General features: G+C 50.5%; 1 protein-coding gene across 1 annotated transcript in view; it reads left to right on the plus strand.

Moving 5' to 3' along the window:
* The window catches only part of IFT52 (intraflagellar transport 52), a 106,515-nt gene that overhangs the window by 70,781 nt on the left and 11,811 nt on the right, over positions 1 to 23,923 (plus strand). The window contains exons 12-13 of the mRNA XM_075349839.1: positions 5,513 to 5,621; positions 15,399 to 15,544. Coding sequence (XP_075205954.1) covers positions 5,513 to 5,621; positions 15,399 to 15,544 — 255 coding nt within the window. The remainder of the gene's footprint in view (positions 1 to 5,512; positions 5,622 to 15,398; positions 15,545 to 23,923) is intronic.

The raw sequence follows: 23,923 nt of genomic DNA on the forward strand, positions 1-23,923 counted from the left end.
AATACCAGACCACAGCTGTCCGCTTTACCTTGGCTGGTGATGCAATTTGGGGGGGACCCCACGTTTTTTGTTTTAAATTATTTATTTAATTTTAAATAGCGTGGGGTGCCCTCTGTTTTGGATTACCAGCCAAGGTGAAGCTGCCAGCTGTGGTCTGCAGGCTGCAGCCGTCTGCTTTACCCTAGCTGGCTACAAAAGATAGGGGGTACCTCACGTCGGTTTTTTTTTAATTATTTATTTATTTATTGGCTAAATACAAGGCTAAGCACCCTTTAGTGCCACATGAAAGGCACTAAAGGGTGCCAGCTTAGAATATGCGGGGGGGGATAGGACATTACATTGGTCTTTCTCATCTATTATCTATCCCTCTATCTATCCCTTGATTCATTCATCCATCCCTCTATTTATCCCTCTAGCTATCTGTCTCTATCTATCCCTCTATCTATCTAGCTGCTTCCGTTTTTTTGCAGTATGAAAAAAATAGGAAGGTACGCAGATGACACACGGACCATATACAGAACGAAACGGATGCCACACAGTTGCATCCGTGAAAAAACATGACCATTTTTTTGCAGACCGCAAAAACGGGGCAGTCCTGTGAATGTAGCCTAATCAAGAGGCTTATGAGGGTGATGTATTTAATTACAAAAAACTGTTTTTTCTTGGTGTATGTGTTTATTTACTGTCACTTACAGATTACTAAGGGGGGGGGGTGTCTCATAGACCCTGACGATTAATATCTGGCTTAGAGGCAGCTGTGGGCTGTGATTAACTTCATATTAGCCTGATTGCCACCGCCCCAGAGCAACCAGGAAGAGCCAGGTAAAGTGCTGGGATTGTCACATCTAATGGATGTGACAATCCTGAGTGGCTGCAGGCTGCTATTTTTAGGCACGGGGCGGCTCAATAAATAGGGGTCTCCCCAGCCTGACAATACCAGCCCCCAGCTTTTGTGGTTTATCATGCCTGGGTACCAAAATTCGGGGGGACTGAATTTCATTTATTTTTAAATTATTTTTGTAAATCAAGAAAAAAGCCGCATGCAGTTCCTCTTATTTGGATACACAGCCAAGATAAGCGCACGGCTGGGGGCTGCATACTGTAGCCATATGCTTTTTCTGTTCTTGGTGTCATAATATGGGAGAAAAACACAGTGAAAAATTTTATGCGTTTTATACCACAATAATGATCCGCAGAGTTGAATTGCTTTCCCGCTCATCAACCATCTTGGCGCCCGTGATTGGTTGTAGGCAGATGCTGTCACATACGCTAAGGGTGCATCTGACTGCAACCAATCACAGGAGACAGGACAGCCGGAGGACGGGGAAAGCAGTGCATATGAATGAGCAGTAATTAGCGGCCCAGCAAGTGAAGGAGAAGCCTGGCATTGGCATTTATCGTTCAGTTGAACGTGCAATACAGGACGGGGGAGGGTCCAGTGCAGGCCCTGGAACTGGCCCCCTAACTCACAGGTCCCTTAGTAGCAACGTGGTCTGCCGCCATGAGCGGTACACAACTGTATATATCTTTCAATTTTAAATAAATATTATATATATATATATATATATATATATATATATATACAGTCAGGGCCAGAAATATTTGGACAGTGACACAAGTTTTGTTATTTTAGCTGTTTACAAAAACATGTTCAGAAATACAATTATATATATATAATATGGGCTGAAAGTGCCCACTCCCAGCTGCAATATGAGAGTTTTCACATCCAAATCGGAGAAAGGGTTTAGGAATCATAGCTCTGTAATGCATAGCCTCCTCTTTTTCAAAGGACCAAAAGTAATTGGACAAGTGACTCTAAGGGCTGCAATTAACTCTGAAGGCGTCTCCCTCGTTAACCTGTAATCAATGAAGTGGTTAAAAGGTCTGGGGTTGATTACAGGTGTGTGGTTTTGCATTTGGAAGCTGTTGCTGTGACCAGACAACATGCGGTCTAAGGAACTCTCAATTGAGGTGAAGCAGAACATCCTGAGGCTGAAAAAAAAGAAAAAATCCATCAGAGAGATAGCAGACATGCTTGGAGTAGCAAAATCAACAGTCGGGTACATTCTGAGAAAAAAGGAATTGACTGGTGAGCTTGGGAACTCAAAAAGGCCTGGGCGTCCACGGATGACAACAGTGGTGGATGATCGCCGCATACTTTCTTTGGTGAAGAAGAACCCGTTCACAACATCAACTGAAGTCCAGAACACTCTCAGTGAAGTAGGTGTATCTGTCTCTAAGTTAACAGTAAAGAGAAGACTCCATGAAAGTAAATACAAAGGGTTCACATCTAGATGCAAACCATTCATCAATTCCAAAAATAGACAGGCCAGAGTAACATTTGCTGAAAAACACCTCATGAAGCCAGCTCAGTTCTGGAAAAGTATTCTATGGACAGATGAGACAAAGATCAACCTGTACCAGAATGATGGGAAGAAAAAAGTTTGGAGAAGAAAGGGAACGGCACATGATCCAAGGCACACCACATCCTCTGTAAAACATGGTGGAGGCAACGTGATGGCATGGGCATGCATGGCTTTCAATGGCACTGGGTCACTTGTGTTTATTGATGACATAACAGCAGACAAGAGTAGCCGGATGAATTCTGACGTGTACCGGGATTTACTTTCAGCCCAGATTCAGCCAAATGCCGCAAAGTTGATCGGACGGCGCTGCGCTTCATAGTACAGATGGACAATGACCCCAAGCATACAGCCAAAGCTACCCAGGAGTTCATGAGTGCAAAAAAGTGGAACATTCTGCAATGGCCAAGTCAAGCACCAGATCTTAACCCAATTGAGCATGCATTTCACTTGCTCAAATCCAGACTTAAGACGGAAAGACCCACAAACAAGCAAGACCTGAAGACTGCGGCTGTAAAGGCCTGGCAAAGCATTAAGAAGGAGGAAACCCAGCGTTTGGTGATGTCCATGGGTTCCAGACTTAAGGCAGTGATTGCCTCCAAAGGATTCGCAACAAAATATTGAAAATAAATATATTTTGTTTGGGTTTGGTTTATTTGTCCAATTACTTTTGACCTCCTAAAATGTGGAGTGTTTGTAAAGAAATGTGTACAATTCCTACAATTTCTATCAGATATTTTTGTTCAAACCTTCAAATTAGACATTACAATCTGCACTTGAATTCTGTTGTAGAGGTTTCATTTCAAATCCAATGTGGTGGCATGCAGAGCCCAACTCGCGAAAATTGTGTCACTGTCCAAATATTTCTGGACCTAACTGTATATATATATATATAATCTAATATATAAAGCTGAGTGTGTGTGTGTGTGTGTGTGTGTGTGTGTGTGTGTGTATGTATGTGTATTATCGCACTATTTCTTGCTTGCTGCTACACAGTGTAGATATGTGAATCCTCACATCACATGCAGCAGACACAGTTGTCGACAGTCAGAATGAATGGTCATATGACCACTCGTATGCAATCTGCACACTCTACATTCGGAGCCCAATGTGTCAATTCATATAGTGACACATAGAGGGATAAGCCTGGAGAATCTATGTGCATATATATATATATATATATATATGTATACACATAACTATATGACACAAACCACGCACACACACACACACACATGTACCATATATACATGGCGTATATATCTACTATAGACTCACATTGGGTGCTATATATAGTCTGCCTTAGGCCCGTTTCACACGTTAGTGAAAAACAGTGACGTTTTTCACTGGCATGTAAAACACGCACATATCCCCTGCGTGTGCCGTGATTCACAGCACACGTGGGTTGTCTAAGTGCAATCCGGGCTCCGTTCTCCGTGGCCCGTGATTGCACTTAGTAATCAACTCACCTGCGCCCGCTCCCACTCTCCATGGTGCTGATCGCTCCCGTGGTGCAGCATCCGGCCGGCGGTGACCCCCGCAGCAGCTGCTTCCGGGTCGGCTGTGTTGTGCATCATTAATATGCGCGACAATAATGAGCCGGCTCAGAAGCAGCAAGCTGTACGTGCTGCAGAGGACATCGCTGGACGCCGGGTGAGTTAAAATGTTTTTTATTTTAAAAGCACGTTTTTTTCTGGCACGTGTTTTACGGACCACACCACTGCGTGGTCCGTGGGACATCAGTGATGCCAGAAAAAAATGGACATGTCTCCGTGCGGCAATCACGCACACGCGGGTACTCCGCACGGAGACACGTGCAGTGAAAAATCACTGACGTGTGAGCAGACCCATTCATTATAATGGGTCTGCGTATGTCAGTGATTCTGGTACGTTTAAAAAAAAGCACAAACGTACCAGAATCACTGACGTGTGAAAGGGGCCTTACACAGTATTCATTTATCTATAAGGGGTGAGGAACATGTAACAACTCTTTCTGTTACCATTGTTGATGGGATGTGAGCTGATTGCTGTGTCACAGATGAGAGAAGCTGGATCTCTGCTCTGTCACATGCTGAGAGGTCAGGTGCCGGGCAGAATACGGACAGCCATTGAATGTGCAGAGGGAGGGCAGGGGGCGTTTCTGGACACTGAGGCCGGGCAGGGGGCGTTTCTGGACAGTGAGGCCGGGCAGGGGGCGTTTCTGGACACTGAGGCCGGGCAGGGGGGCGTTTCTGGACACTGAGGCCGGGCAGGGGGCGTTTCTGGACACTGAGGCCGGGCAGGGGGCGTTTCTGGACACTGAGGCTGGGTGGTACCAGCTCTGACTGAGGTTTGGCAACCAAGAATACAGGAAATTGTCATGTTTGTTGGAGCTGAATGTAAACAAGGTGCTGCAGAGAATAAAGGGTGAATTCAAGAGGAGCAAAAGTTAGAAAACTAAAAATAACAATGTAGGGGTGATTTATATGACAATACAGCACAGATTAGCTTACAATTTTGTTTGGAGTGTATGTCGGATAACTCCTTTAACTTTTAATATATTTTTCCTTAAAAGGAAGCAGGAGATCCTTACTTCAGTAAAAAGTTATCTAAAAAATGCCATACATCACACATCCCCCTTAGCATGTATCAGGGGTTCAAATGGCCAGAAAAGGGTTTTCTAAAAGATAACACATGTATGGTATGCTGACCGGTGCAAACTGCAGGCAAAGATAGCTAACAACAAGATTTGGACTAAAAAGTACCACAAGGTCCAGAAATCACTGTCTTATAAGCAGATAAATGGAATGCTCTCACCCATCAAAATGCGATGCATCCACCTTCACTTTAAAGGATCCACATACATCCTGGGCGTCCCAATGGTCCTTAAATGGACTAATCATATGGTGCCCTTGTTTTGAAATGAGATCCTTATGTCCCTGTTCTCCCAACGATTTTCTTACATTAGTAATCGTCAGGGGAGTTTACATCAGGCACCAGTCCTTATCCACAAGGACTGGACAGGACATGCAGACAGCAGCAGCGGGCCTTCCAAAACACTGTGCATGGCTATAAATATATTAATGTCTGTGAATATAAAAAACACCGCGTAACTCTCAAGGCGGATCTTGATCTTTTTTTCTATATATTTATATCCTCTCACCTCTTAGGTATTCCCTCCATCGTTTCGTGAACCTCCCGCTCCAGCTCTTGAACTGTTTGATCTGGATGAGAATTTCTCTTCTGAGAAATCACGCCTTGCACAAATAACAAATCGATGTGAGTACTATATACTGTAGACTAATTCCGTTAGATACTTTGGATATACTGTGTATTATTGTAGCCCCTGTTGTATAATCATTGGGGCTGATTTATTTATGCATTTGTATCAGAAAATGCAATACAAGTTTGGTGCCCTCTTTATGAAGCTCCTGTGCCACTCTTTATTACCACATCTGAATTTCTGAGTTGTACTGTGTATACTTCTTTATTACAAATTTCCAACATGGCATTGTCTTCAAACGACGATTCATGAACAGGATATTGCCATCCTCATCCCAGTGCAGCATGCACCCTATTCCCCAACAGAGGCAAGCTGTAGGAACTGTGTGCCAATAGTAATAAATCTGCCTCATTTACCAAAATTAAACAAGTGCACAGGCAAGATCCATAGACAATCATGGAAGTTTCATTACTGTTCGTGAGGAGAATGGATTTCAACATTGAACTAGAGCGGATGCAATTACTGTAGCATTAAAGGTACCGTCACACTAAGCGACGCTCCAGCGATCCCACCAGCAACCTGACCAGGCAGGGATCGCTGGAGCGTCGCTACACTGGTTGCTGGTGAGCTGTCACACAGGCAGATCTCACCAGAGACCAGTGACCAGCCCCCAGCCAGCAGCGACGCGTGGAAGCATGCTGCGCTTGTTAACTAAGGTAAATATCGGGTAACCAACCCGATATTTACCTTGGTTACCAGTGCACACCGCTTAGCGCTGGCTCCCTGCACTCCTAGCCAGAGTACACATCGGGTTAATTACCCGATGTGTACTCCAGCTACGTGTGCAGGGAGCCGGCACTGGCAGCGTGAGAGCGGCGGACGCTGGTGTCACAAACCACCGGGGGGGTCACTCAGAAATCCCCCGCGCTGGCTACCAGTACGTCACAATCGGGGGGTAACAAGTGGGGGTCACCCCTACTTTATACCTCCCGACCGACAGACAGAGCACGTGACGCGCTCTCTAGCGCCCCTCTTATAGTCAGGCCAATTATGGAATTGCCCGACAATAAGCAAGGAGGCCGCTATACTACTTATGCCGATTATTGAAGGGTCCCCGGTGAGAGTAAGGTATATATTCCCCCGACCTCCGCGGGCGGAATATATAAACTCTCCCCGAATCTCACTGGCCTCCCCACAATAATCCTTGGCACAACTCGCTGCCACCAACCGATTTACGGTAACTATTAGCCGAACACACAGACGTGGGATTCAAGATCGAGATAACAGAACAGCCCAAGATTAATTATATAATTTAATCGCCTAAAGCACACTAGAAACTACAATATATACAATAGGGAATCTACAGAATATACATATGTCAGAGTACAGTTACAGATAAAGCATGGGTTACAAACAGGTATACAATTACATCAGTTACCTTGTGTGTCTGGCCACAGGGGGGCGCTGTAGACCAGGTTTCTAGGATTCTTCCTCACAGGTCTTTCCCAACCAGGCCCCCGAGCAGAAGAACGCTGGAAAATGGCCGAAGTAGGGTTATCAACCTGGGCAGATCCAGGTCCCCTCCTACCTTAGTGACCTCACAGGGAAGCACTGCCACTCCCCCTGCATGGATCAGAATTATCCAGCAAAGGGGATTTTGGCTATAACTTTGCCTGGGAGCGTCGTAGGCAGACGCCAATGCTCTCATTGTGACAGTTATGAATTTAGCTACAGAACGAGGGGACTCATGACCTGTCTGCCAGTTCCCCATTGGCTGATATCACGTTTGGTGTGTTTCCCAATGTCCTACTTCCATAAAAAGGGTGTGCCAGCATCGTCCACATGCGGAGACACCATTGTTATGGTTGCCATATTTATCGGAAATATGGCTTGCGAGATATGAACCATTTTTTACTGGAGTCGTTCTGTCTGCTAGTTCCATAGCCTTGCTAATGAGCTAGCAGCTCCTACTACAGGGTGACGGCAGGGAGTCATCCTGTATCCATTGTCCTAAAGCCACCTAATTTCCATATCACAGGACATGGCCATGGATTTGTTGCTAAACCAGTTGTGTGAAGGGAAGGGGGTAGTGACACCAGGAGAGGGCTTCCTGACATGACTTGAATGTCATGATTTATCGTCATATCTCCGGATTTACCTCACACCTCCCCCCTTTTGAGGGCGCTAGGGGGCAGCACACTCCGGTGTTCCCCCGTGCGCCCGTCCGCGACCTCTCCTTGTCGGGACAGCCCGTCTGCGTTACCGTGGTCACGGCCCCTTTTGTGGCGAATGGTGAAGTTGTATTGCTGGAGCGCAAGGCTCCATCGCAACAATCGCCCATTCGTCCCAGAGACGGTGTGCAACCAGCTGAGGGGATGGTGGTCCGTCTCCACGATGAAGTGGCGCCCGTATAGATAGGGTTGCAGACGCTGCAGGGCCCACACTATGGCCAGGCACTCCTTCTCCATTGTAGAATAGGCCACTTCCCTTGGTAACAGCTTCCTGCTCAGGTACAAGACTGGGTGCTCTTGGCTCGCAGAGTCCACCTGGCTGAGCACCGCACCGAGGCCGAAGTCACTGGCGTCGGTCTGTACTACAAACGGCCGCGTGAAGTCGGCTGCCTGTAGCACGGGCGGGCTGGACAGGGCGTCCTTTAGGGCCCGGAAGGCTGTCTCGCAGTCCACTGTCCAATCGACTGCAGAGGGCAGCTTCTTCTTGGTGAGGTCCGTCAAGGGCTTTGCCAGGCTACTATAGCGTGGAACAAACCTCCTATAGTACCCAGCGGTCCCCAAGAAGGACATCACCTGCTTCTTGGTCCTGGGGGTGGGCCAGGATGCGATGGCCTCCACTTTCTCAGGCTCGGGCTTCAGCGTTCCCCCACCTACCCGGTGACCGAGGTACTGGACCTCGCTCATGGCCAGCTGACACTTTCCCGGCTTGATGGTCAAACCTGCCCGGTGGATCCGCCTGAGCACCTGTGCTAGATGCTCTAGGTGGTCCTCCCAGGTGGGACTGAAGACGGCAATGTCATCCAGGTACGCGGCCGCGTACCCTTCAAGTCCCTTGAGCAGGGTGTTGACCATCCGCTGGAAAGTGGCAGGGGCATTCCTCATCCCGAATGGCATCACCGTGGACTCGTACAGTCCAAATGGGGTAATAAAGGCAGAGCGTTCCCTGGCCTTGCGAGTCAGGGGGATCTGCCAATATCCCCGGCTCAGATCCATGATGGTCAGGTACTGAGCCCCGGCCAACTGATCGAGCAGGTCATCGATGCGTGGCATTGGGTACGCATCGGCGACCGTGACAGCATTGAGCCCCCTGTAGTCCACGCAGAACCGAGTGGTTCGGTCCTTCTTAGGGACGAGGACTACAGGCGAGGCCCAAGCGCTGTTGGATGCCTGGATCACCCCCAGCTCCAGCATCTCGTCAATCTCCTGGCGCATGTGTTGCTGCACCTCCAGGGAGACCCGATATGCTGAACGCCGGATCGGGGGATGATCCCCAGTGTCCACGTGATGGACAGCCAAGTCAGTCCTTCCGGGCTGGTTGGTAAACAACCCCCGGAAGGGGTGTAGGGTGGCCCACAGCTGGGACCGTTGGTCCTCCAAGAGCTGGTGGCCAACCTCCACATCCTCAATGGATCCGCCTGCCCTAACCTGGGCTAGCATATCCAAGAGGGTTTCCGCTTCTCCCTCCTCGGGCAGGTTGCACACGGGGAGCGCACATGCCTCCCGCTCATGATGTGCCTTCATCATGTTCACATGGAAGGGCTTCCGCCTTCCACGGGCAGGGTCCAGGGTGACCAGGTACGTCACAGGGTTGAGCTGCTGGTACACGAGGTATGGGCCTTCCCAGGCTGCCTGAAGCTTGTCCTGTGGTACGGGGACCAGTACCCACACCTCTTGACCCACTTGGTAGGTCCTCTCACAAGCGTTCTGGTCGTACCAACGCTTCTGATCGGCCTGGGCTTGAGCCATATTGTCGTGTACCAGTTGCGTCAAGGCCTGCATTTTGTCCCGGAAGCGCATGACATACTCGATAACCGACACTCCAGGGGTGGCCAAATCCCCTTCCCAAGCCTCTTTCACCAGAGCCAGGGGGCCCCGCACACGTCGCCCGTACAGGAGCTCAAACGGTGAGAATCCTGTTGAGGCCTGTGGAACCTCCCGGTAAGCAAATAACAGGTGTGGGAGATACCGCTCCCAGTCACGCCCATGGGAGTCGACCAACATCTTAAGCATCTGCTTTAAGGTGCCATTGAACCGCTCGCACAGGCCATTAGTCTGTGGATGGTACGGGCTGGCCACCAGATGTCGCACCTGGACTTGCTTACAGAGGGTCTCCATCAGCTGGGACATGAATTGGGTCCCCCGGTCAGTGAGCATTTCCTGGGGAAAACCCACTCGGGAGAAAATCTCCAGCAATGCGGTGGCCACCTTGTCAGCCCGAATGGACGACAAGGCCACGGCTTCTGGGTACCGGGTGGCATAGTCCACTACCGTCAGTATGAAGCGTTTCCCGGAGCTGCTGGGGATGGCCAGCGGGCCGACCAGATCCACAGCCACCCTCCTGAAAGGCTCATCGATGATTGGCAGAGATACCAGTGGGGCTTTGGGGCGTGGCCCCGCCTTCCCCACTCTCTGACAGGTTTCACACGAACGGCAGTAGGCAGCCACATCGGCCCCCATTTTTGGCCAGTAGAAATGCTGGTTTAACCTGGCCTTGGTCTTAGCGATCCCTAGGTGTCCGGCCATCGGAATCTCATGTGCGATCCGCAACAACTCCGTCCGGAACGGATAGGGTACCACCAACTGTCGGTCCCTGGGCCACGCCTCCGGTGAACCCTGCTGGACCGTGGCCCGGTACAGCCGTCCTTGGTCCCAGACCACTCGCTCCGGGTCCGAGTCCGAGGGAGGCTGTGCCGCCTGCTCCTTAAGAGCTTTCAGGCTGTCGTCAGCTTCTAACGCTGCCTGAAACCCCTGACTAGATGTGGCCAGAATCGACGAGACTGTCACATCTTCAGTCAGTACCCCGGGACCTGTGTCCTGGCCTCCACCTGACTCGGCTGCCACTTGGTCAGAAGGGGAAGAGCTATCGGACCTCCGGGAGGCCCCTTGGCTCCCAGCACTCCCACTGCGGGTGACAGCGGCCACAGCCGCTGCGACCGTGGGTCGTGCCTGCTCCTCCTCCGTTCCTGACCAAGTCGCCGGTTCAGGCAGACCTACCTGGCTTCCTGACACCCCGGTTGTGGGGGAACCATGCACCGAGATCTTACCTGGGAGCACTTCCGCTCCTGGACCGGCCCCAATCTCACCTGCCTGTTCCCCTCCTGCAGCAACAGAACCCCGCTGTGAAATCTCTGGGGACCCCACATTTGCTGTGGTAGCCCCCACCCCACACACTGGTCCTCCCCCTGCAGCACCCTGCTCTCTGCTTATCCCTGCAGAGGGCAACAGATCCCAGCTCACTGGCTGGTTACTTGTAGAGGCATTGTCGCACCTGTCTCTGACCCCCTCCCCTCCTGTCACAGCTGCAGCTGCGTGTGTGTCTATGGTGTCTGTGCAAGCAGAAATATCGGAGTTCACTCCCTCCTCCCTTACATCATTCATAGATAACACATTAACATTGTCCGGAGGCACGTCAGCACTGGCTGAAGGTTCAGCCTTTGGGGCGGGGCCAAACTGGGAGGTTATTTGCCCCAAATCTGTCCCAAGTAGCACGTTTGCAGGGATCCGATCAGTTACCCCCACCTCCCTCACCCCTCGCCCTGCGCCCCAGTCCACACAAATGTTAGCAACAGGCAGCGCCGGGTCAATGCCTCCAATCCCGGAGACAGCGAGGGTTTTTCCAGGGATCAAGTCTTGGGGGGACACCATCTCAGGCCGCACCAGAGTCACCTCCGAGGCGCTGTCTCGCAGTCCTATGGTCACAGACTGGCCGACGGTGACAGGTTGGAAGCTGTCCAGGGACCTACCACCACCCCCACCCACACAATACACCTTGGGCGGCCCTTGGGACGGGGACGGAGCCGGGGCCTTGGGACGCTGAGGGCACATGGCCTTGAAGTGTCCAGGTAGGTTGCACTGGTGGCACCGTCTTGGCTCTGCCACGGGCCTGGAGAGGGGAGTTGAGGGGGACACCCCCTGCAGTCTAGGGGCAGGTGGGGCAGTCGCAGAGTTCATCTTACCCCCTCTCCAGGTGCTGCTGGTGGCTGCTCTCCTGGCTTCAGGAGCCCGATTGTTGGTGTAGTCATCTGCCAGGGCAGCTGTAGCCGTGGATCCCTTTGGCTTCTGGTCTCGGATGAACTGGCGGAGATCCTCAGGGCAGTTCCACAAGAGTTGCTCCGTGATGAACAAGTCCAGGATCTCCGGTCCGGTGGAAAGCTGCAGGCCTTGGGTCCAGTGGTCGGCAGCTCGGGTAAGTGCCCGCCGGTGGTCAGCCCAGGAGTCCTTTGGTCCCTTCTGCAGCGTCCGGAACTTCTTGCGGTAGGACTCCGGGGTGAGGTTGTACTGTTGGATCAGGGCCCGCTTGATGGTGTCGTAGCCCTGATCCGCCTCAGCAGGCAAGTCCCCAAGGATATCCAGGGCCTTACCCCTTAAACGGGGGGTCAGGTATTTGGCCCACTGGTCCTTGTTCAGATGGTGCTGCAAGCAAGTCCGCTCAAAAGCAGTCAAGAAAGAGTCCAAGTCTCCATCCTTCTCCAGCACTGGGAAGTCCTCAACACGGATCTTTGGAAGTTTGGTGTCTTGAAGGTCACGTGTGGCTGATGAGGGCCGGAGCTGAGCTAGCTGCAGCTGGTAGTCACGCTCTGCCTGGCGCTCTTCACGCGCTGCCTGCCGCTCTGCCCTGCGCTCTGCCATGAGTATCTCGTAGGTATCCCGGTCTCCAGCCTGGAGAAGGGCCATAGCCATTTGAAGAAGGCTATCCGAGCCTCCCAGGCTCGGTGGAATGGCACGTGGTGATCTGCGGCCCGCTGCGGAGCCTGGTGCTTCACTGTCCATTGCAGAGCGGAGGGCTGGCATCTGGCTCGTTGAGGAACCTTGGGCGAGCTCCTCCTCATCTTGTCCAGCAGTGCCCGGTTGTGCAATGTCCTCGGCAGAACGGTTTTCTGGCGTCGAGCTCCTGGAGGGCTCGTGGACAACCTCCTCATCGTCTCTGGCCTGAGCATCGGCCATTCCTTTGGCTTTGCTCCTGGTGCTATCAGCCATTGTTGCAGACTTTGGTCACTGACACAGAACTGACACCTGATGCCTCCACACACCTTACAGTATCTGCACTCTGACACTCTAGTGTTGAGCTAGTCTGAAGACCCCAGCAGCCACAGCTGCTGCAGGCAGTCTTTAGTGTCTGGGAGTATGGGTCTCACACTCACACACACTATTATCTCGATCCCACCGCTATGCCACCAATATGTCACAAACCACCGGGGGGGTCACTCAGAAATCCCCCGCGCTGGCTACCAGTACGTCACAATCGGGGGGTAACAAGTGGGGGTCACCCCTACTTTATACCTCCCGACCGACAGACAGAGCACGTGACGCGCTCTCTAGCGCCCCTCTTATAGTCAGGCCAATTATGGAATTGCCCGACAATAAGCAAGGAGGCCGCTATACTACTTATGCCGATTATTGAAGGGTCCCCGGTGAGAGTAAGGTATATATTCCCCCGACCTCCGCGGGCGGAATATATAAACTCTCCCCGAATCTCACTGGCCTCCCCACAATAATCCTTGGCACAACTCGCTGCCACCAACCGATTTACGGTAACTATTAGCCGAACACACAGACGTGGGATTCAAGATCGAGATAACAGAACAGCCCAAGATTAATTATATAATTTAATCGCCTAAAGCACACTAGAAACTACAATATATACAATAGGGAATCTACAGAATATACATATGTCAGAGTACAGTTACAGATAAAGCATGGGTTACAAACAGGTATACAATTACATCAGTTACCTTGTGTGTCTGGCCACAGGGGGGCGCTGTAGACCAGGTTTCTAGGATTCTTCCTCACAGGTCTTTCCCAACCAGGCCCCCGAGCAGAAGAACGCTGGAAAATGGCCGAAGTAGGGTTATCAACCTGGGCAGATCCAGGTCCCCTCCTACCTTAGTGACCTCACAGGGAAGCACTGCCACTCCCCCTGCATGGATCAGAATTATCCAGCAAAGGGGATTTTGGCTATAACTTTGCCTGGGAGCGTCGTAGGCAGACGCCAATGCTCTCATTGTGACAGTTATGAATTTAGCTACAGAACGAGGGGACTCATGACCTGTCTGCCAGTTCCCCATTGGCTGATATCACGTTTGGTGTGTTTCCCAATGTCCTACTTCCATAAAAAGGGTGTGCCAGCATCGTCCACATGCGGAGACACCATTGTTATGGTTGCCATATTTATCGGAAATATGGCTTGCGAGATATGAACCATTTTTTACTGGAGTCGTTCTGTCTGCTAGTTCCATAGCCTTGCTAATGAGCTAGCAGCTCCTACTACAGGGTGACGGCAGGGAGTCATCCTGTATCCATTGTCCTAAAGCCACCTAATTTCCATATCACAGGACATGGCCATGGATTTGTTGCTAAACCAGTTGTGTGAAGGGAAGGGGGTAGTGACACCAGGAGAGGGCTTCCTGACATGACTTGAATGTCATGATTTATCGTCATATCTCCGGATTTACCTCACAGCTGGTAACGAAGGTAAATATTGGGTAACCAAGGGAAGGGCTTCTTGGTTACCCGATGTTTACCGTGGTTACCAGCGTCCGCAGGAGCCGGCTCCTGCTGCCTGCACATTCAGTTGTTGCTCTGTCGCTGTCACACACAGCGATGTGTGCTTCACAGCGGGAGAGCAACAACTAAAAAATGGTCCAGGACATTCAGCAACAACCAGCGACCTCACAGCAGGGGCCAGGTTGTTGCTGGATGTCACACACAGCAACATCGCTGCTACGTCACAAAAGTCGTGCCTCAGCAGCGATGTTACTAGCGTTGTTGCTTAGTGTGACGTGGCCTTTAGACAAGGGATCTCAGTCTGTTATCAAATGCCATTCAACTATACTCACTCATTTATTGGCTTATATACATTGCCAATGATGACTGAGGGCAACATTCACGGATTCTCAGCCCCTCTAAATTCACCTTAAAGGGCATCTGTCACCTGGTTTTTGCTATCTTATCTAAGAGCAGCATAACATAGGAAAAGAGACCCTGATTCCAACAATGTATCACTTAGTTTACTTGGTGCAGCAGCTGTGACACAATCAGAGTTTTTAGATGTAAGATGAAGCAGAGCTCAGCAAGCTTAACCCGGCCCACAACACAGCTCTCTGTGTACATTGTATAGTGACAATGAGTTGCTTATCGCAGGAGGATGCTTGGTTTATTAAGCAGGCACAAGTGCCATTGTTGGGGCAGTGATAATCTCCTGGTGATAAAACAATCATTGCAAATAAACAATAGTACACAGCTTCATACGTGAGACATCACTGAAATCTGTGTCTCAGCCCCTATGTCATGTTTTCTTCAGATTACGTAGAAAAAAATGTGCTGACAGATTCCCTTTAAGTCTCCAAATAATCCTTTTAAGAAGCTTTGTTGTTTTTGAATAACCCACTTGCTTCTCTGTAAATGTTATTCTTTATCCATCTCATAGCCACAGTAGATAAGAAATGGACGAAAAGTCATCTATGGTATAATACCTTACAAACAGTGTTTGGCTGATGTCTGCAGAGTCAGATCTAGTAACATCTCTCTCACTGTAAGCTTGCTAACCCGCCATATACAGACTTTTTATTGTTAATACACTTGCTGTGTTTTCCATTCGTGCAGGCACAGAGGACGACCTGGAATTCTATGTACGGAAGTGTGGTGATATCTTGGGGGTAACTGGAAGCCTACCAAAGGAAGAACAAGACGCCAAACACATTCTTCAACATATTTTTTTCCAAGTTGTTGAATTTAAGAAACTTAATCAGGTAGAAAGAACTGGAATGCTCTTCTATTGCCTAATTTTCAAAGTAATGCAGAAAAAATGGCAGTAAAGTGAACCTGACAGCTCACATACGATGGTTGAACTACTGGCAGTATGAATTTAAGTCTGGCTCCATCACTGCAGGCAGATATGTTTTAATTTAGAATGCTCTGTTGTTTCAGAGAAAAACGTACATTTAACAGTGGCTTCTTCTTGTCCCACTCTTCTTGAGTGGTGATTCTATCCTTATACACGTATTATAGGGAGACATCTGTCACTTATATGAGAGCGGAGGAGCCCCTGCCTATTATAGAATCGTTTTACTAAGTTTTTACTATATATATATATATACACTAGCTGTAGTACCCGGGTGTTGCCGGGATAGTAACTGTCTCTCTGTCTCTCTCCCAGTCTCTGTCTGTGTGTCGCTGTCTATCTGTCTCTCTGTCTGTGCCTTTTTTTGTCTGTCTGTGTCTATCTCTCTGTCTGTATTTGTATCAGTCTATCTGTCGCCATCTCTGTTTCTGTCTGTCTCTCTCTATCTCTCTGTCTGTCTCTATGTGTGTGTCTGTCTGTCTCTCGCTTACCACGTCTGTCTCTTTCCCAGTCTGTCTTTGTCTGTCTCTTTCCCTGTCTGTCTCTTTCCAGGTCTGTCTCTTTCCAGGTCTGTCTCTTTCCAGGTTTGTCTCTTTCCAGGTCTGTCTCTTTCCAGGTCTGTCTCTTTCCAGGTCTGTCTCTTTCCAGGTCTGTCTCTTTCCAGGTCTGTCTCTTTGCTCATCTGTCTCTTTCCAGGGCTGTCTCTTTCCAGGGCTGTCTCTTTCCAGGGCTGTCTCTTTCCAGGGCTGTCTCTTTTCACGTCTGTCTCTTTCCACGTCTGTCTCTTTCCACGTCTGTCTCTTTCCACGTCTGTCTTTTTCCACGTCTGTCTCTTTCCACGTCTGTCTCTTTCCACGTCTGTCTCTTTCCAGGTCTGTCTCTTTCCAGGTCTGTCTCTTTCCAGGTCTGTCTCTTTGCTCATCTGTCTCTTTCCAGGGCTGTCTCTTTCCAGGGCTGTCTCTTTCCAGGGCTGTCTCTTTCCAGGGCTGTCTCTTTTCACGTCTGTCTCTTTTCACGTCTGTCTCTTTCCACGTCTGTCTCTTTCCACGTCTGTCTCTTTCCACGTCTGTCTCTTTCCACGTCTGTCTCTGTCTATCTCTCTCTGTCTCTCTCTATCTGTCTCACCACCGACATCTTATTACCTCACACATAAGCTTCTTATACTAACAGTTTATTTTGTTCCTATAGCAACCACTGACAATTGCTATTAATAGCCTGCAGCTCTCACCTCCATTCAGTTTAATGGAGGCAGGATTTTTAAGAGTAACTGTAAGGCCCCCTTCACACGTCCGTGATACACGTGCGTGTTTGGTCCGTTTCCGTATATACCGGAGACACGGCCAAACGTGCACCAATGTTAATCTATGATTGTGGTCACACGTCCGTTATTTCATTATGTCCGTGTGTGCGTGTCCGTGATCCGTATGTGTTTGCGTTTGGCACGGATGCATGTCCGTTATCTGCACGGAGCACGCACACGTGGACACAATGAAAGTCTATGGGTATGTGCACACACGTTAGTAAACACGTATGCATATACCTATAGTCCGTGTCCGTTTGGTGTTTTTATTTCTAGTGATGTCGGCTATTCTTTCTATTTCTGTGTATGTCGGTCAATCTCCCTGAGTCCGTCGGTCAGTCTCTCTGTCTCTCTGTCGGTTTCTCTGTCTGTCTGTCCCTCTCTCACAGTCTGTCGGTCAGTTTCCCCCCCTCTCTCATACTTACCGTTCCCCGATCTCCGGCGCAGCGCTGCACGGCATTCACACTGCTGCGGCGGCTTTTACTGTTTTCTGAGGTTACCCGCGGCCACCGCTGGATCCAGCGGTGGCCGCGAGTTACCTGACTGACAGCAGCTGATCGCTATACTCATCTCATTAGCTGCGTGGAGGTGACCGGAGCGGCGGTGTCTTCTGCTGCTCCTGTCACCTCCATGCAGCAGAGCTGGACGCGACGCTGGAGGTCCGTGGAGTACGCCGGACATGGAGGGTTTGTCGGGGTTAATAAATTGGTAATGAGGGAATTTGTGTGTGTTTTTTATTTCAAATAAAGGATTTTTTCGGGTGTGTGTGTTTTTTTACTGTAACTTACAGATTAATCATGGAGGGTGTCTCATAGACGCCTGACATGATTAATCTAGGACTTATTGGCAGCTATGGGCTGCCAATAACTCCTTATTACCCCGATTTGCCAACGGCACCAGGGCAAATCGGGAAGAGCCGGGTACAGCCCCAGAACTGTCGCATATAATGTATGCGGCAATTCTGGGCGGCTGCTGACTGATATTGTTAGGGTGGGGGGCTCCCCATAACGTGGAGCTCCCCATCCTGAGAATACCAGCCTTCAGCCGTATGGCTTTATCTGGCTGGCATTAAAATTGGGGGGAACCGCACGCCGTTTTTTTTTAATTATTTATTTTTTTATTTTACTGCACAGTATAGACACGCCCACCGGCTGCTGTGATTGGGTGCAGTGTGACACCTGTCACCCAGCGTGGGGGCGTGTCTCACTGTAACCAATCATAGGCGCCGGTGGGCGGGGAAAGCAGGGAATAGGAGATTGTTTAATGAGCGGCCGGCTTTTTCAAAATAGTAAAAGCCGCCGCAGCAGTGTGAATGCCGTGCAGCGCTGCGCCGGAGATCGGGGAACGGTGAGTATGAGAGAGGGGGGGGAATCTTCAGTCACTCGGGGGATTAGCGGTCACCGGTGAATCCTTCACAGGTGACCGCTAATCAGTACTCGACACAGACAGAGCCGCGGTATGAGGATGAAGTCGGGTGAAGTTCACCCGAGTTCATTCTCATCGCGCAACTCTGTCTGCTGTCAGCCGACATTTATAAACGACATTGTGCATCACACACACGGACATTACACACGGACATTACACGTACACATACACGTTAATTCCACACGCACACACGGACGTTCTGCACACAAACACGGCTAGCATACGCAATTCACACAGGTGCCACACGGACCATAAAAACGGACACAAAAACGGGACACGGACCCGAAAAACGGCCCGTAACACACGTGCGTGTTTTTCACGGACGTGTGAAGGGGGCCTAAAGCGCGGGGTTCATTTTTCCTGTCAAAACATAGTCTATGACGTTCCCTAAATGTCATGATTGTAAATGTGACGGTGCAAATTTCTTTAGCGGACATACACACACACACACACATACACTGAGCTTTATATTATATATTATATAATATATTATAATATAAAGCTCAGTGTATGTGTGTGTGTGTGTGTGTGTGTGTATGTCCGCTAAAGAAATTTGCACCGTCACATTTACAATCATGACATTTAGGGAACGTCATAGACTATGTTTTGACAGGAAAAATGAACCCCGCGCTTTACAGTTACTCTTAAAAATCCTGCCTCCATTAAACTGAATGGAGGTGGGAGCTGCAGGCTATTAATAGCAATTGTCAGTGGTTGCTATAGGAACAAAATAAACTGTTAGTATAAGAAGCTTATGTGTGAGGTAATAAGATGTCGGTGGTGAGACAGAGAGAGATAGACAGAGACAGACGTGGAAAGAGACAGACGTGGAAAGAGACAGACGTGGAAAGAGACAGACGTGGAAAGAGACAGACGTGGAAAGAGACAGACGTGGAAAGAGACAGACGTGGAAAGAGACAGACCTGAAAAGAGACAGATGAGCAAAGAGACAGCCCTGGAAAGAGACAGACGGGGAAAGAGACAGACCTGGAAAGAGACAGACAAAGACAGACTGGGAAAGAGACAGACGTGGTAAGCAAGAGACAGACACACACACACATAGAGACAGACAGAGAGATAGAGAGAGACAGACAGACACAGAGATGGCGACAGATAGACTGATACAAATACAGACAGAGAGATAGACACAGACAGACAAAAAAAGGCACAGACAGAGAGACAGACGGCGACACACAGACAGAGACTGGGAGAGAGACAGAGAGACAGTTACTATCCCGGCAACACCCGGGTACTACAGCTAGTGTATATATGTATATATATATATATATATATATGTATATATATATATATACATATATCTCATAAATAGAGAGGTGGATTTATAATAGCCAAATGGGTAGATGGAGCGGGTGGCACATTAGTGTTCCGCTCCCACTCATCGACTGCTGCCCCTAGCTAAGTAGCCCTTTTTATACACCGATAGTCATATGAAAAAGTTTGGGCACCCCAATTAATGTTAACCTTTCTTTGTCGCTCTATTGGGAGACCCAGACAATTGGGTGTATAGGCTATGCCTCCGGAGGCCGCACAAAGTATTACACTCAAAAGTGTTAAGCCCCTCCCCTTCTGCCTATACACCCCCCGTGCTCCCACGGGCTCCTCAGTTTTTTGCTTTGTGCGCCGGGGACTTCCACGCCGGCCGCGCTTTTACGGCGGCCGCGTTTATTACTAGAGTCCCCGGCTTTTTGCGGCCCTCCTCTCCTCAGGACGCATTCCTGTCAGCTCCTCGGACGCTGCAGAGGGGGACAAAATCTGGGAGACCCAGGCAGGGACTCTGGTGGCCTCACAACCGCTTTAAGCGGGTGGTAAGCAGCACCTGTGGTGCTAGCCCCATTGTGCAGTAGTGTAACATTATATGTTTATTTTACACTGTATAGTGCACAGTTGATTTCTGGCTATATACCCTATTGTGTTGCTCAGGGAAGATAATAGCATGGCGCCCACGAAAGGCAGGGGTGCCAAAACACAGGCTTATTATGTTGCCTGCGCCGCATGTACGACCCCACTACCGGCAGGTTCCACTGACCCTCATTGTATGCACTGTTCGGCCCCTGTGGCACTTACTCAGCCAGAGCCTCTGCTAGGGGGGGCCCAGGGGGAGCCACCTGCTAACACTGTTCAGGTGACAGGGACGGAGTTTGCAAAACTCTCTGAGACTATGGCTAAGATACTGGAAGCCTTGCAGTCCAGACCGGTATCTCAGCACAGGGACTCTGTTGATTCTTTGTTCCCTGGCCCACCACAGCTGGACCAACAATGTCCTCCCGGGGTATCTCATGGATCCCAAGCTGAGGGTTCTGACACAGACCCCAGCCCCAGACCGACTAAGCGAGCTCGCTTAGATTTTCCCTCGACATCATCATATTGTTCAGGGTCTCAGCGAGGGGAATCGCTGGTTGATGACGCGGAAGTAGCTGATCAGGATTCTGATCCTGAGGCCGCTCTCAATCTTGATACTCCGGACGGGGACGCCATAGTGAACGACCTTATTGCGTCCATCAATCGTATGTTGGATATTTCTCCCTCAGCTCCTCCGGCGGAGGAGTCGGCTTCCCAGCAGGAGAAATTCCGTTTCAGGTTTCCCAAGCGTACACCGAGTATGTTTCTGGACCACTCTGATTTCAGAGAGGCAGTCCAGAATCACCATGCTTGTCCAGATAAGCGTTTTTCTAAGCGCCTTAAGGATACACGTTATCCCTTTCCCCCTGACGTGGTCAAGGGTTGGGCTCAGTGTCCCAAAGTGGATCCTCCAATCTCCAGACTGGCAGCTAGATCCATACTTGCAGTGGAAGATGGGGCTTCACTCAAAGATGCCACTGACAGGCAGATGGAGCTCTGGTTGAAATCCATCTATGAAGCTATCGGCGCTTCTTTTGCCCCAGCATTCGCAGCCGTATGGGCGCTACAAGCTATCTCAGCAGGTCAAGCGCAAATTGACGCAGCCACACGCACGTCCGCGCCACAGGTGGCGTCCATAACCACTCAGACGTCGGCATTTGCGTCTTACGCTATTAATGCTGTCCTGGACTCTGCGAGCCGTACGGCGGTTGCAGCCGCCAATTCGGTGGTACTCCGCAGGGCCTTGTGGCTACGGGAATGGAAGGCAGATTCTGTTTCCAAAAAGCGCTTAACCAGTTTGCCAATTTCTGGCGAACGATTGTTTGGCGAGCGTTTGGATGAAATCATCAAACAATCCAAGGGAAAGGATACATCCTTACCCCAGCCCAAACCGAACATACCCCAACAGAGGAAGGGGCAGTCGAGGTTTCGGTCCTTTCGGGGCGCGGGCAGGTCCCAATTCTCCTCGTCCAAAAGGCCTCAGAAAGATCAAAGGAACTCTGATGCATGGCGGTCTAAGTCACGTCCTAAACAGACCACCGGAGGTGCCGCTACCAAAGCGGCTTCCTCATGACTGTCGGCATCCTCACTCCGCATCCTCGGTCGGTGGCAGGCTCTCCCGCTTTTGCGACACCTGGCTGCCACGGGTAAAAGACCGTTGGGTGAGAGACATTCTGTCTCACGGTTACAAGATAGAGTTCCCCTCTCGTCCCCCGACTCGATTCTTCAGGTCATCCCCGCCTCCCGAGCGAGCCGAGGCTCTTCTGCAGGCGCTGGGCATTCTGAAGGCAGAAGGGGTGGTGGTCCCTGTTCCTCTTCAGCAACAGGGCCACGGTTTTTACTCCAACTTGTTTGTGGTCCCAAAGAAGGACGGGTCTTTCCGACCTGTCCTGGACCTGAAACTTCTCAACAAACACGTAAAGACCAGGCGGTTCCGGATGGAATCCCTCCGCTCCGTCATCGCCTCAATGTCCCAGGGAGGTTTCCTTGCATCGATCGATATCAAAGATGCTTATCTCCACGTACCGATTGCTCCAGAGCACCAGCGCTTCTTGCGCTTCGCCATAGGGAACGAACACCTGCAGTTCGTGGCACTGCCGTTCGGCCTGGCAACAGCCCCACGGGTTTTCACCAAGGTTATGGCTACTGTCGTAGCGGTCCTCCACTCTCAGGGTCACTCGGTGATCCCGTACTTGGACGATCTGTTGATCAAGGCACCCTCTCTAGAGGCATGCCAACACAGCCTCGACGCTACCCTGGAGACTCTCCAGAGTTTCGGGTGGATCATCAATTTTTCAAAGTCAAATCTGACACCGGCCCAACCGCTGACATACCTTGGCATGGAGTTTCATACCCTCTCAGCGATAGTGAAGCTTCCGCTGATCAAGCAGCGGTCACTACAGACAGGGGTACAATCTCTCCTTCAAGGTCGGTCACACACCTTGAGGCGCCTCATGCACTTCCTGGGGAAGATGGTGGCAGCAATGGAGGCAGTTCCTTTCGCGCAGTTTCACCTGCGTCCTCTTCAATGGGACATCCTACGCAAATGGGACAGGAAGCCGACGTCCCTCGACAGGAACGTCTCCCTCTCGCAGGCGACCAAAGCTTCCCTTCGGTGGTGGCTTCTTCCCACTTCATTATCGAAAGGGAAATCCTTCCTACCCCCATCCTGGGAGGTGGTCACGACGGACGCGAGTCTGTCAGGGTGGGGAGCGGTTTTTCTCCACCACAGGGCTCAGGGTACGTGGACCCAGCAAGAGTCCTCGCTTCAGATCAATGTTCTGGAAATACGGGCAGTGTATCTTGCCCTGAAAGCGTTCCAGCAGTGGCTGGAAGGCAAGCAGATCAGAATTCAGTCAGACAATTCCACAGCGGTGGCATACATCAACCACCAAGGCGGCACACGCAGTCGGCAAGCCTTCCAGGAAGTCCGGCGGATTCTGCTGTGGGTGGAAGCCACGGCCTCCACCATCTCCGCAGTTCACATTCCAGGCGTGGAAAACTGGGAAGCAGATTATCTCAGTCGCCAGGGCATGGACGCAGGGGAATGGTCCCTTCACCCGGACGTGTTTCAGGAGATCTGTTGCCGCTGGGGGGTGCCGGACGTCGACCTCATGGCGTCCCGGCACAACAACAAGGTACCGGCGTTCATGGCACGGTCTCAAGATCCCAGAGCTCTGGCGGCAGACGCCTTAGTTCAGGATTGGTCGCAGTTTCAGCTCCCTTATGTGTTTCCTCCGCTGGCACTGTTGCCCAGAGTGTTACGCAAGATCAGGGCCGACTGCCGCCGCGTCATCCTCGTCGCTCCAGACTGGCCGAGGCGGTCGTGGTACCCGGATCTGTGGCATCTCACGGTCGGCCAACCGTGGGCACTACCAGACCGACCAGACTTGCTATCTCAAGGGCCGTTTTTCCATCTGAATTCTGCGGCTCTCAACCTGACTGTGTGGCCATTGATTCCTGGATCCTAGCGTCTTCAGGGTTATCTCAAGACGTCATTGCCACTATGAGACAAGCTAGGAAACCAACGTCCGCCAAGATCTACCACAGGACGTGGAAAATTTTCCTGTCATGGTGCTCTGCTCAGGGTATTTCTCCCTGGCCTTTTGCCTTGCCCACTTTTCTGTCCTTCCTTCAATCTGGACTGGAAAAGGGTTTGTCGCTCGGCTCCCTTAAGGGACAAGTCTCAGCGCTCTCTGTGTT

This window comes from Anomaloglossus baeobatrachus, chromosome 5 (assembly GCF_048569485.1).
Source record: "Anomaloglossus baeobatrachus isolate aAnoBae1 chromosome 5, aAnoBae1.hap1, whole genome shotgun sequence".
Taxonomy (NCBI): Eukaryota; Metazoa; Chordata; class Amphibia; order Anura; family Aromobatidae; genus Anomaloglossus; species Anomaloglossus baeobatrachus.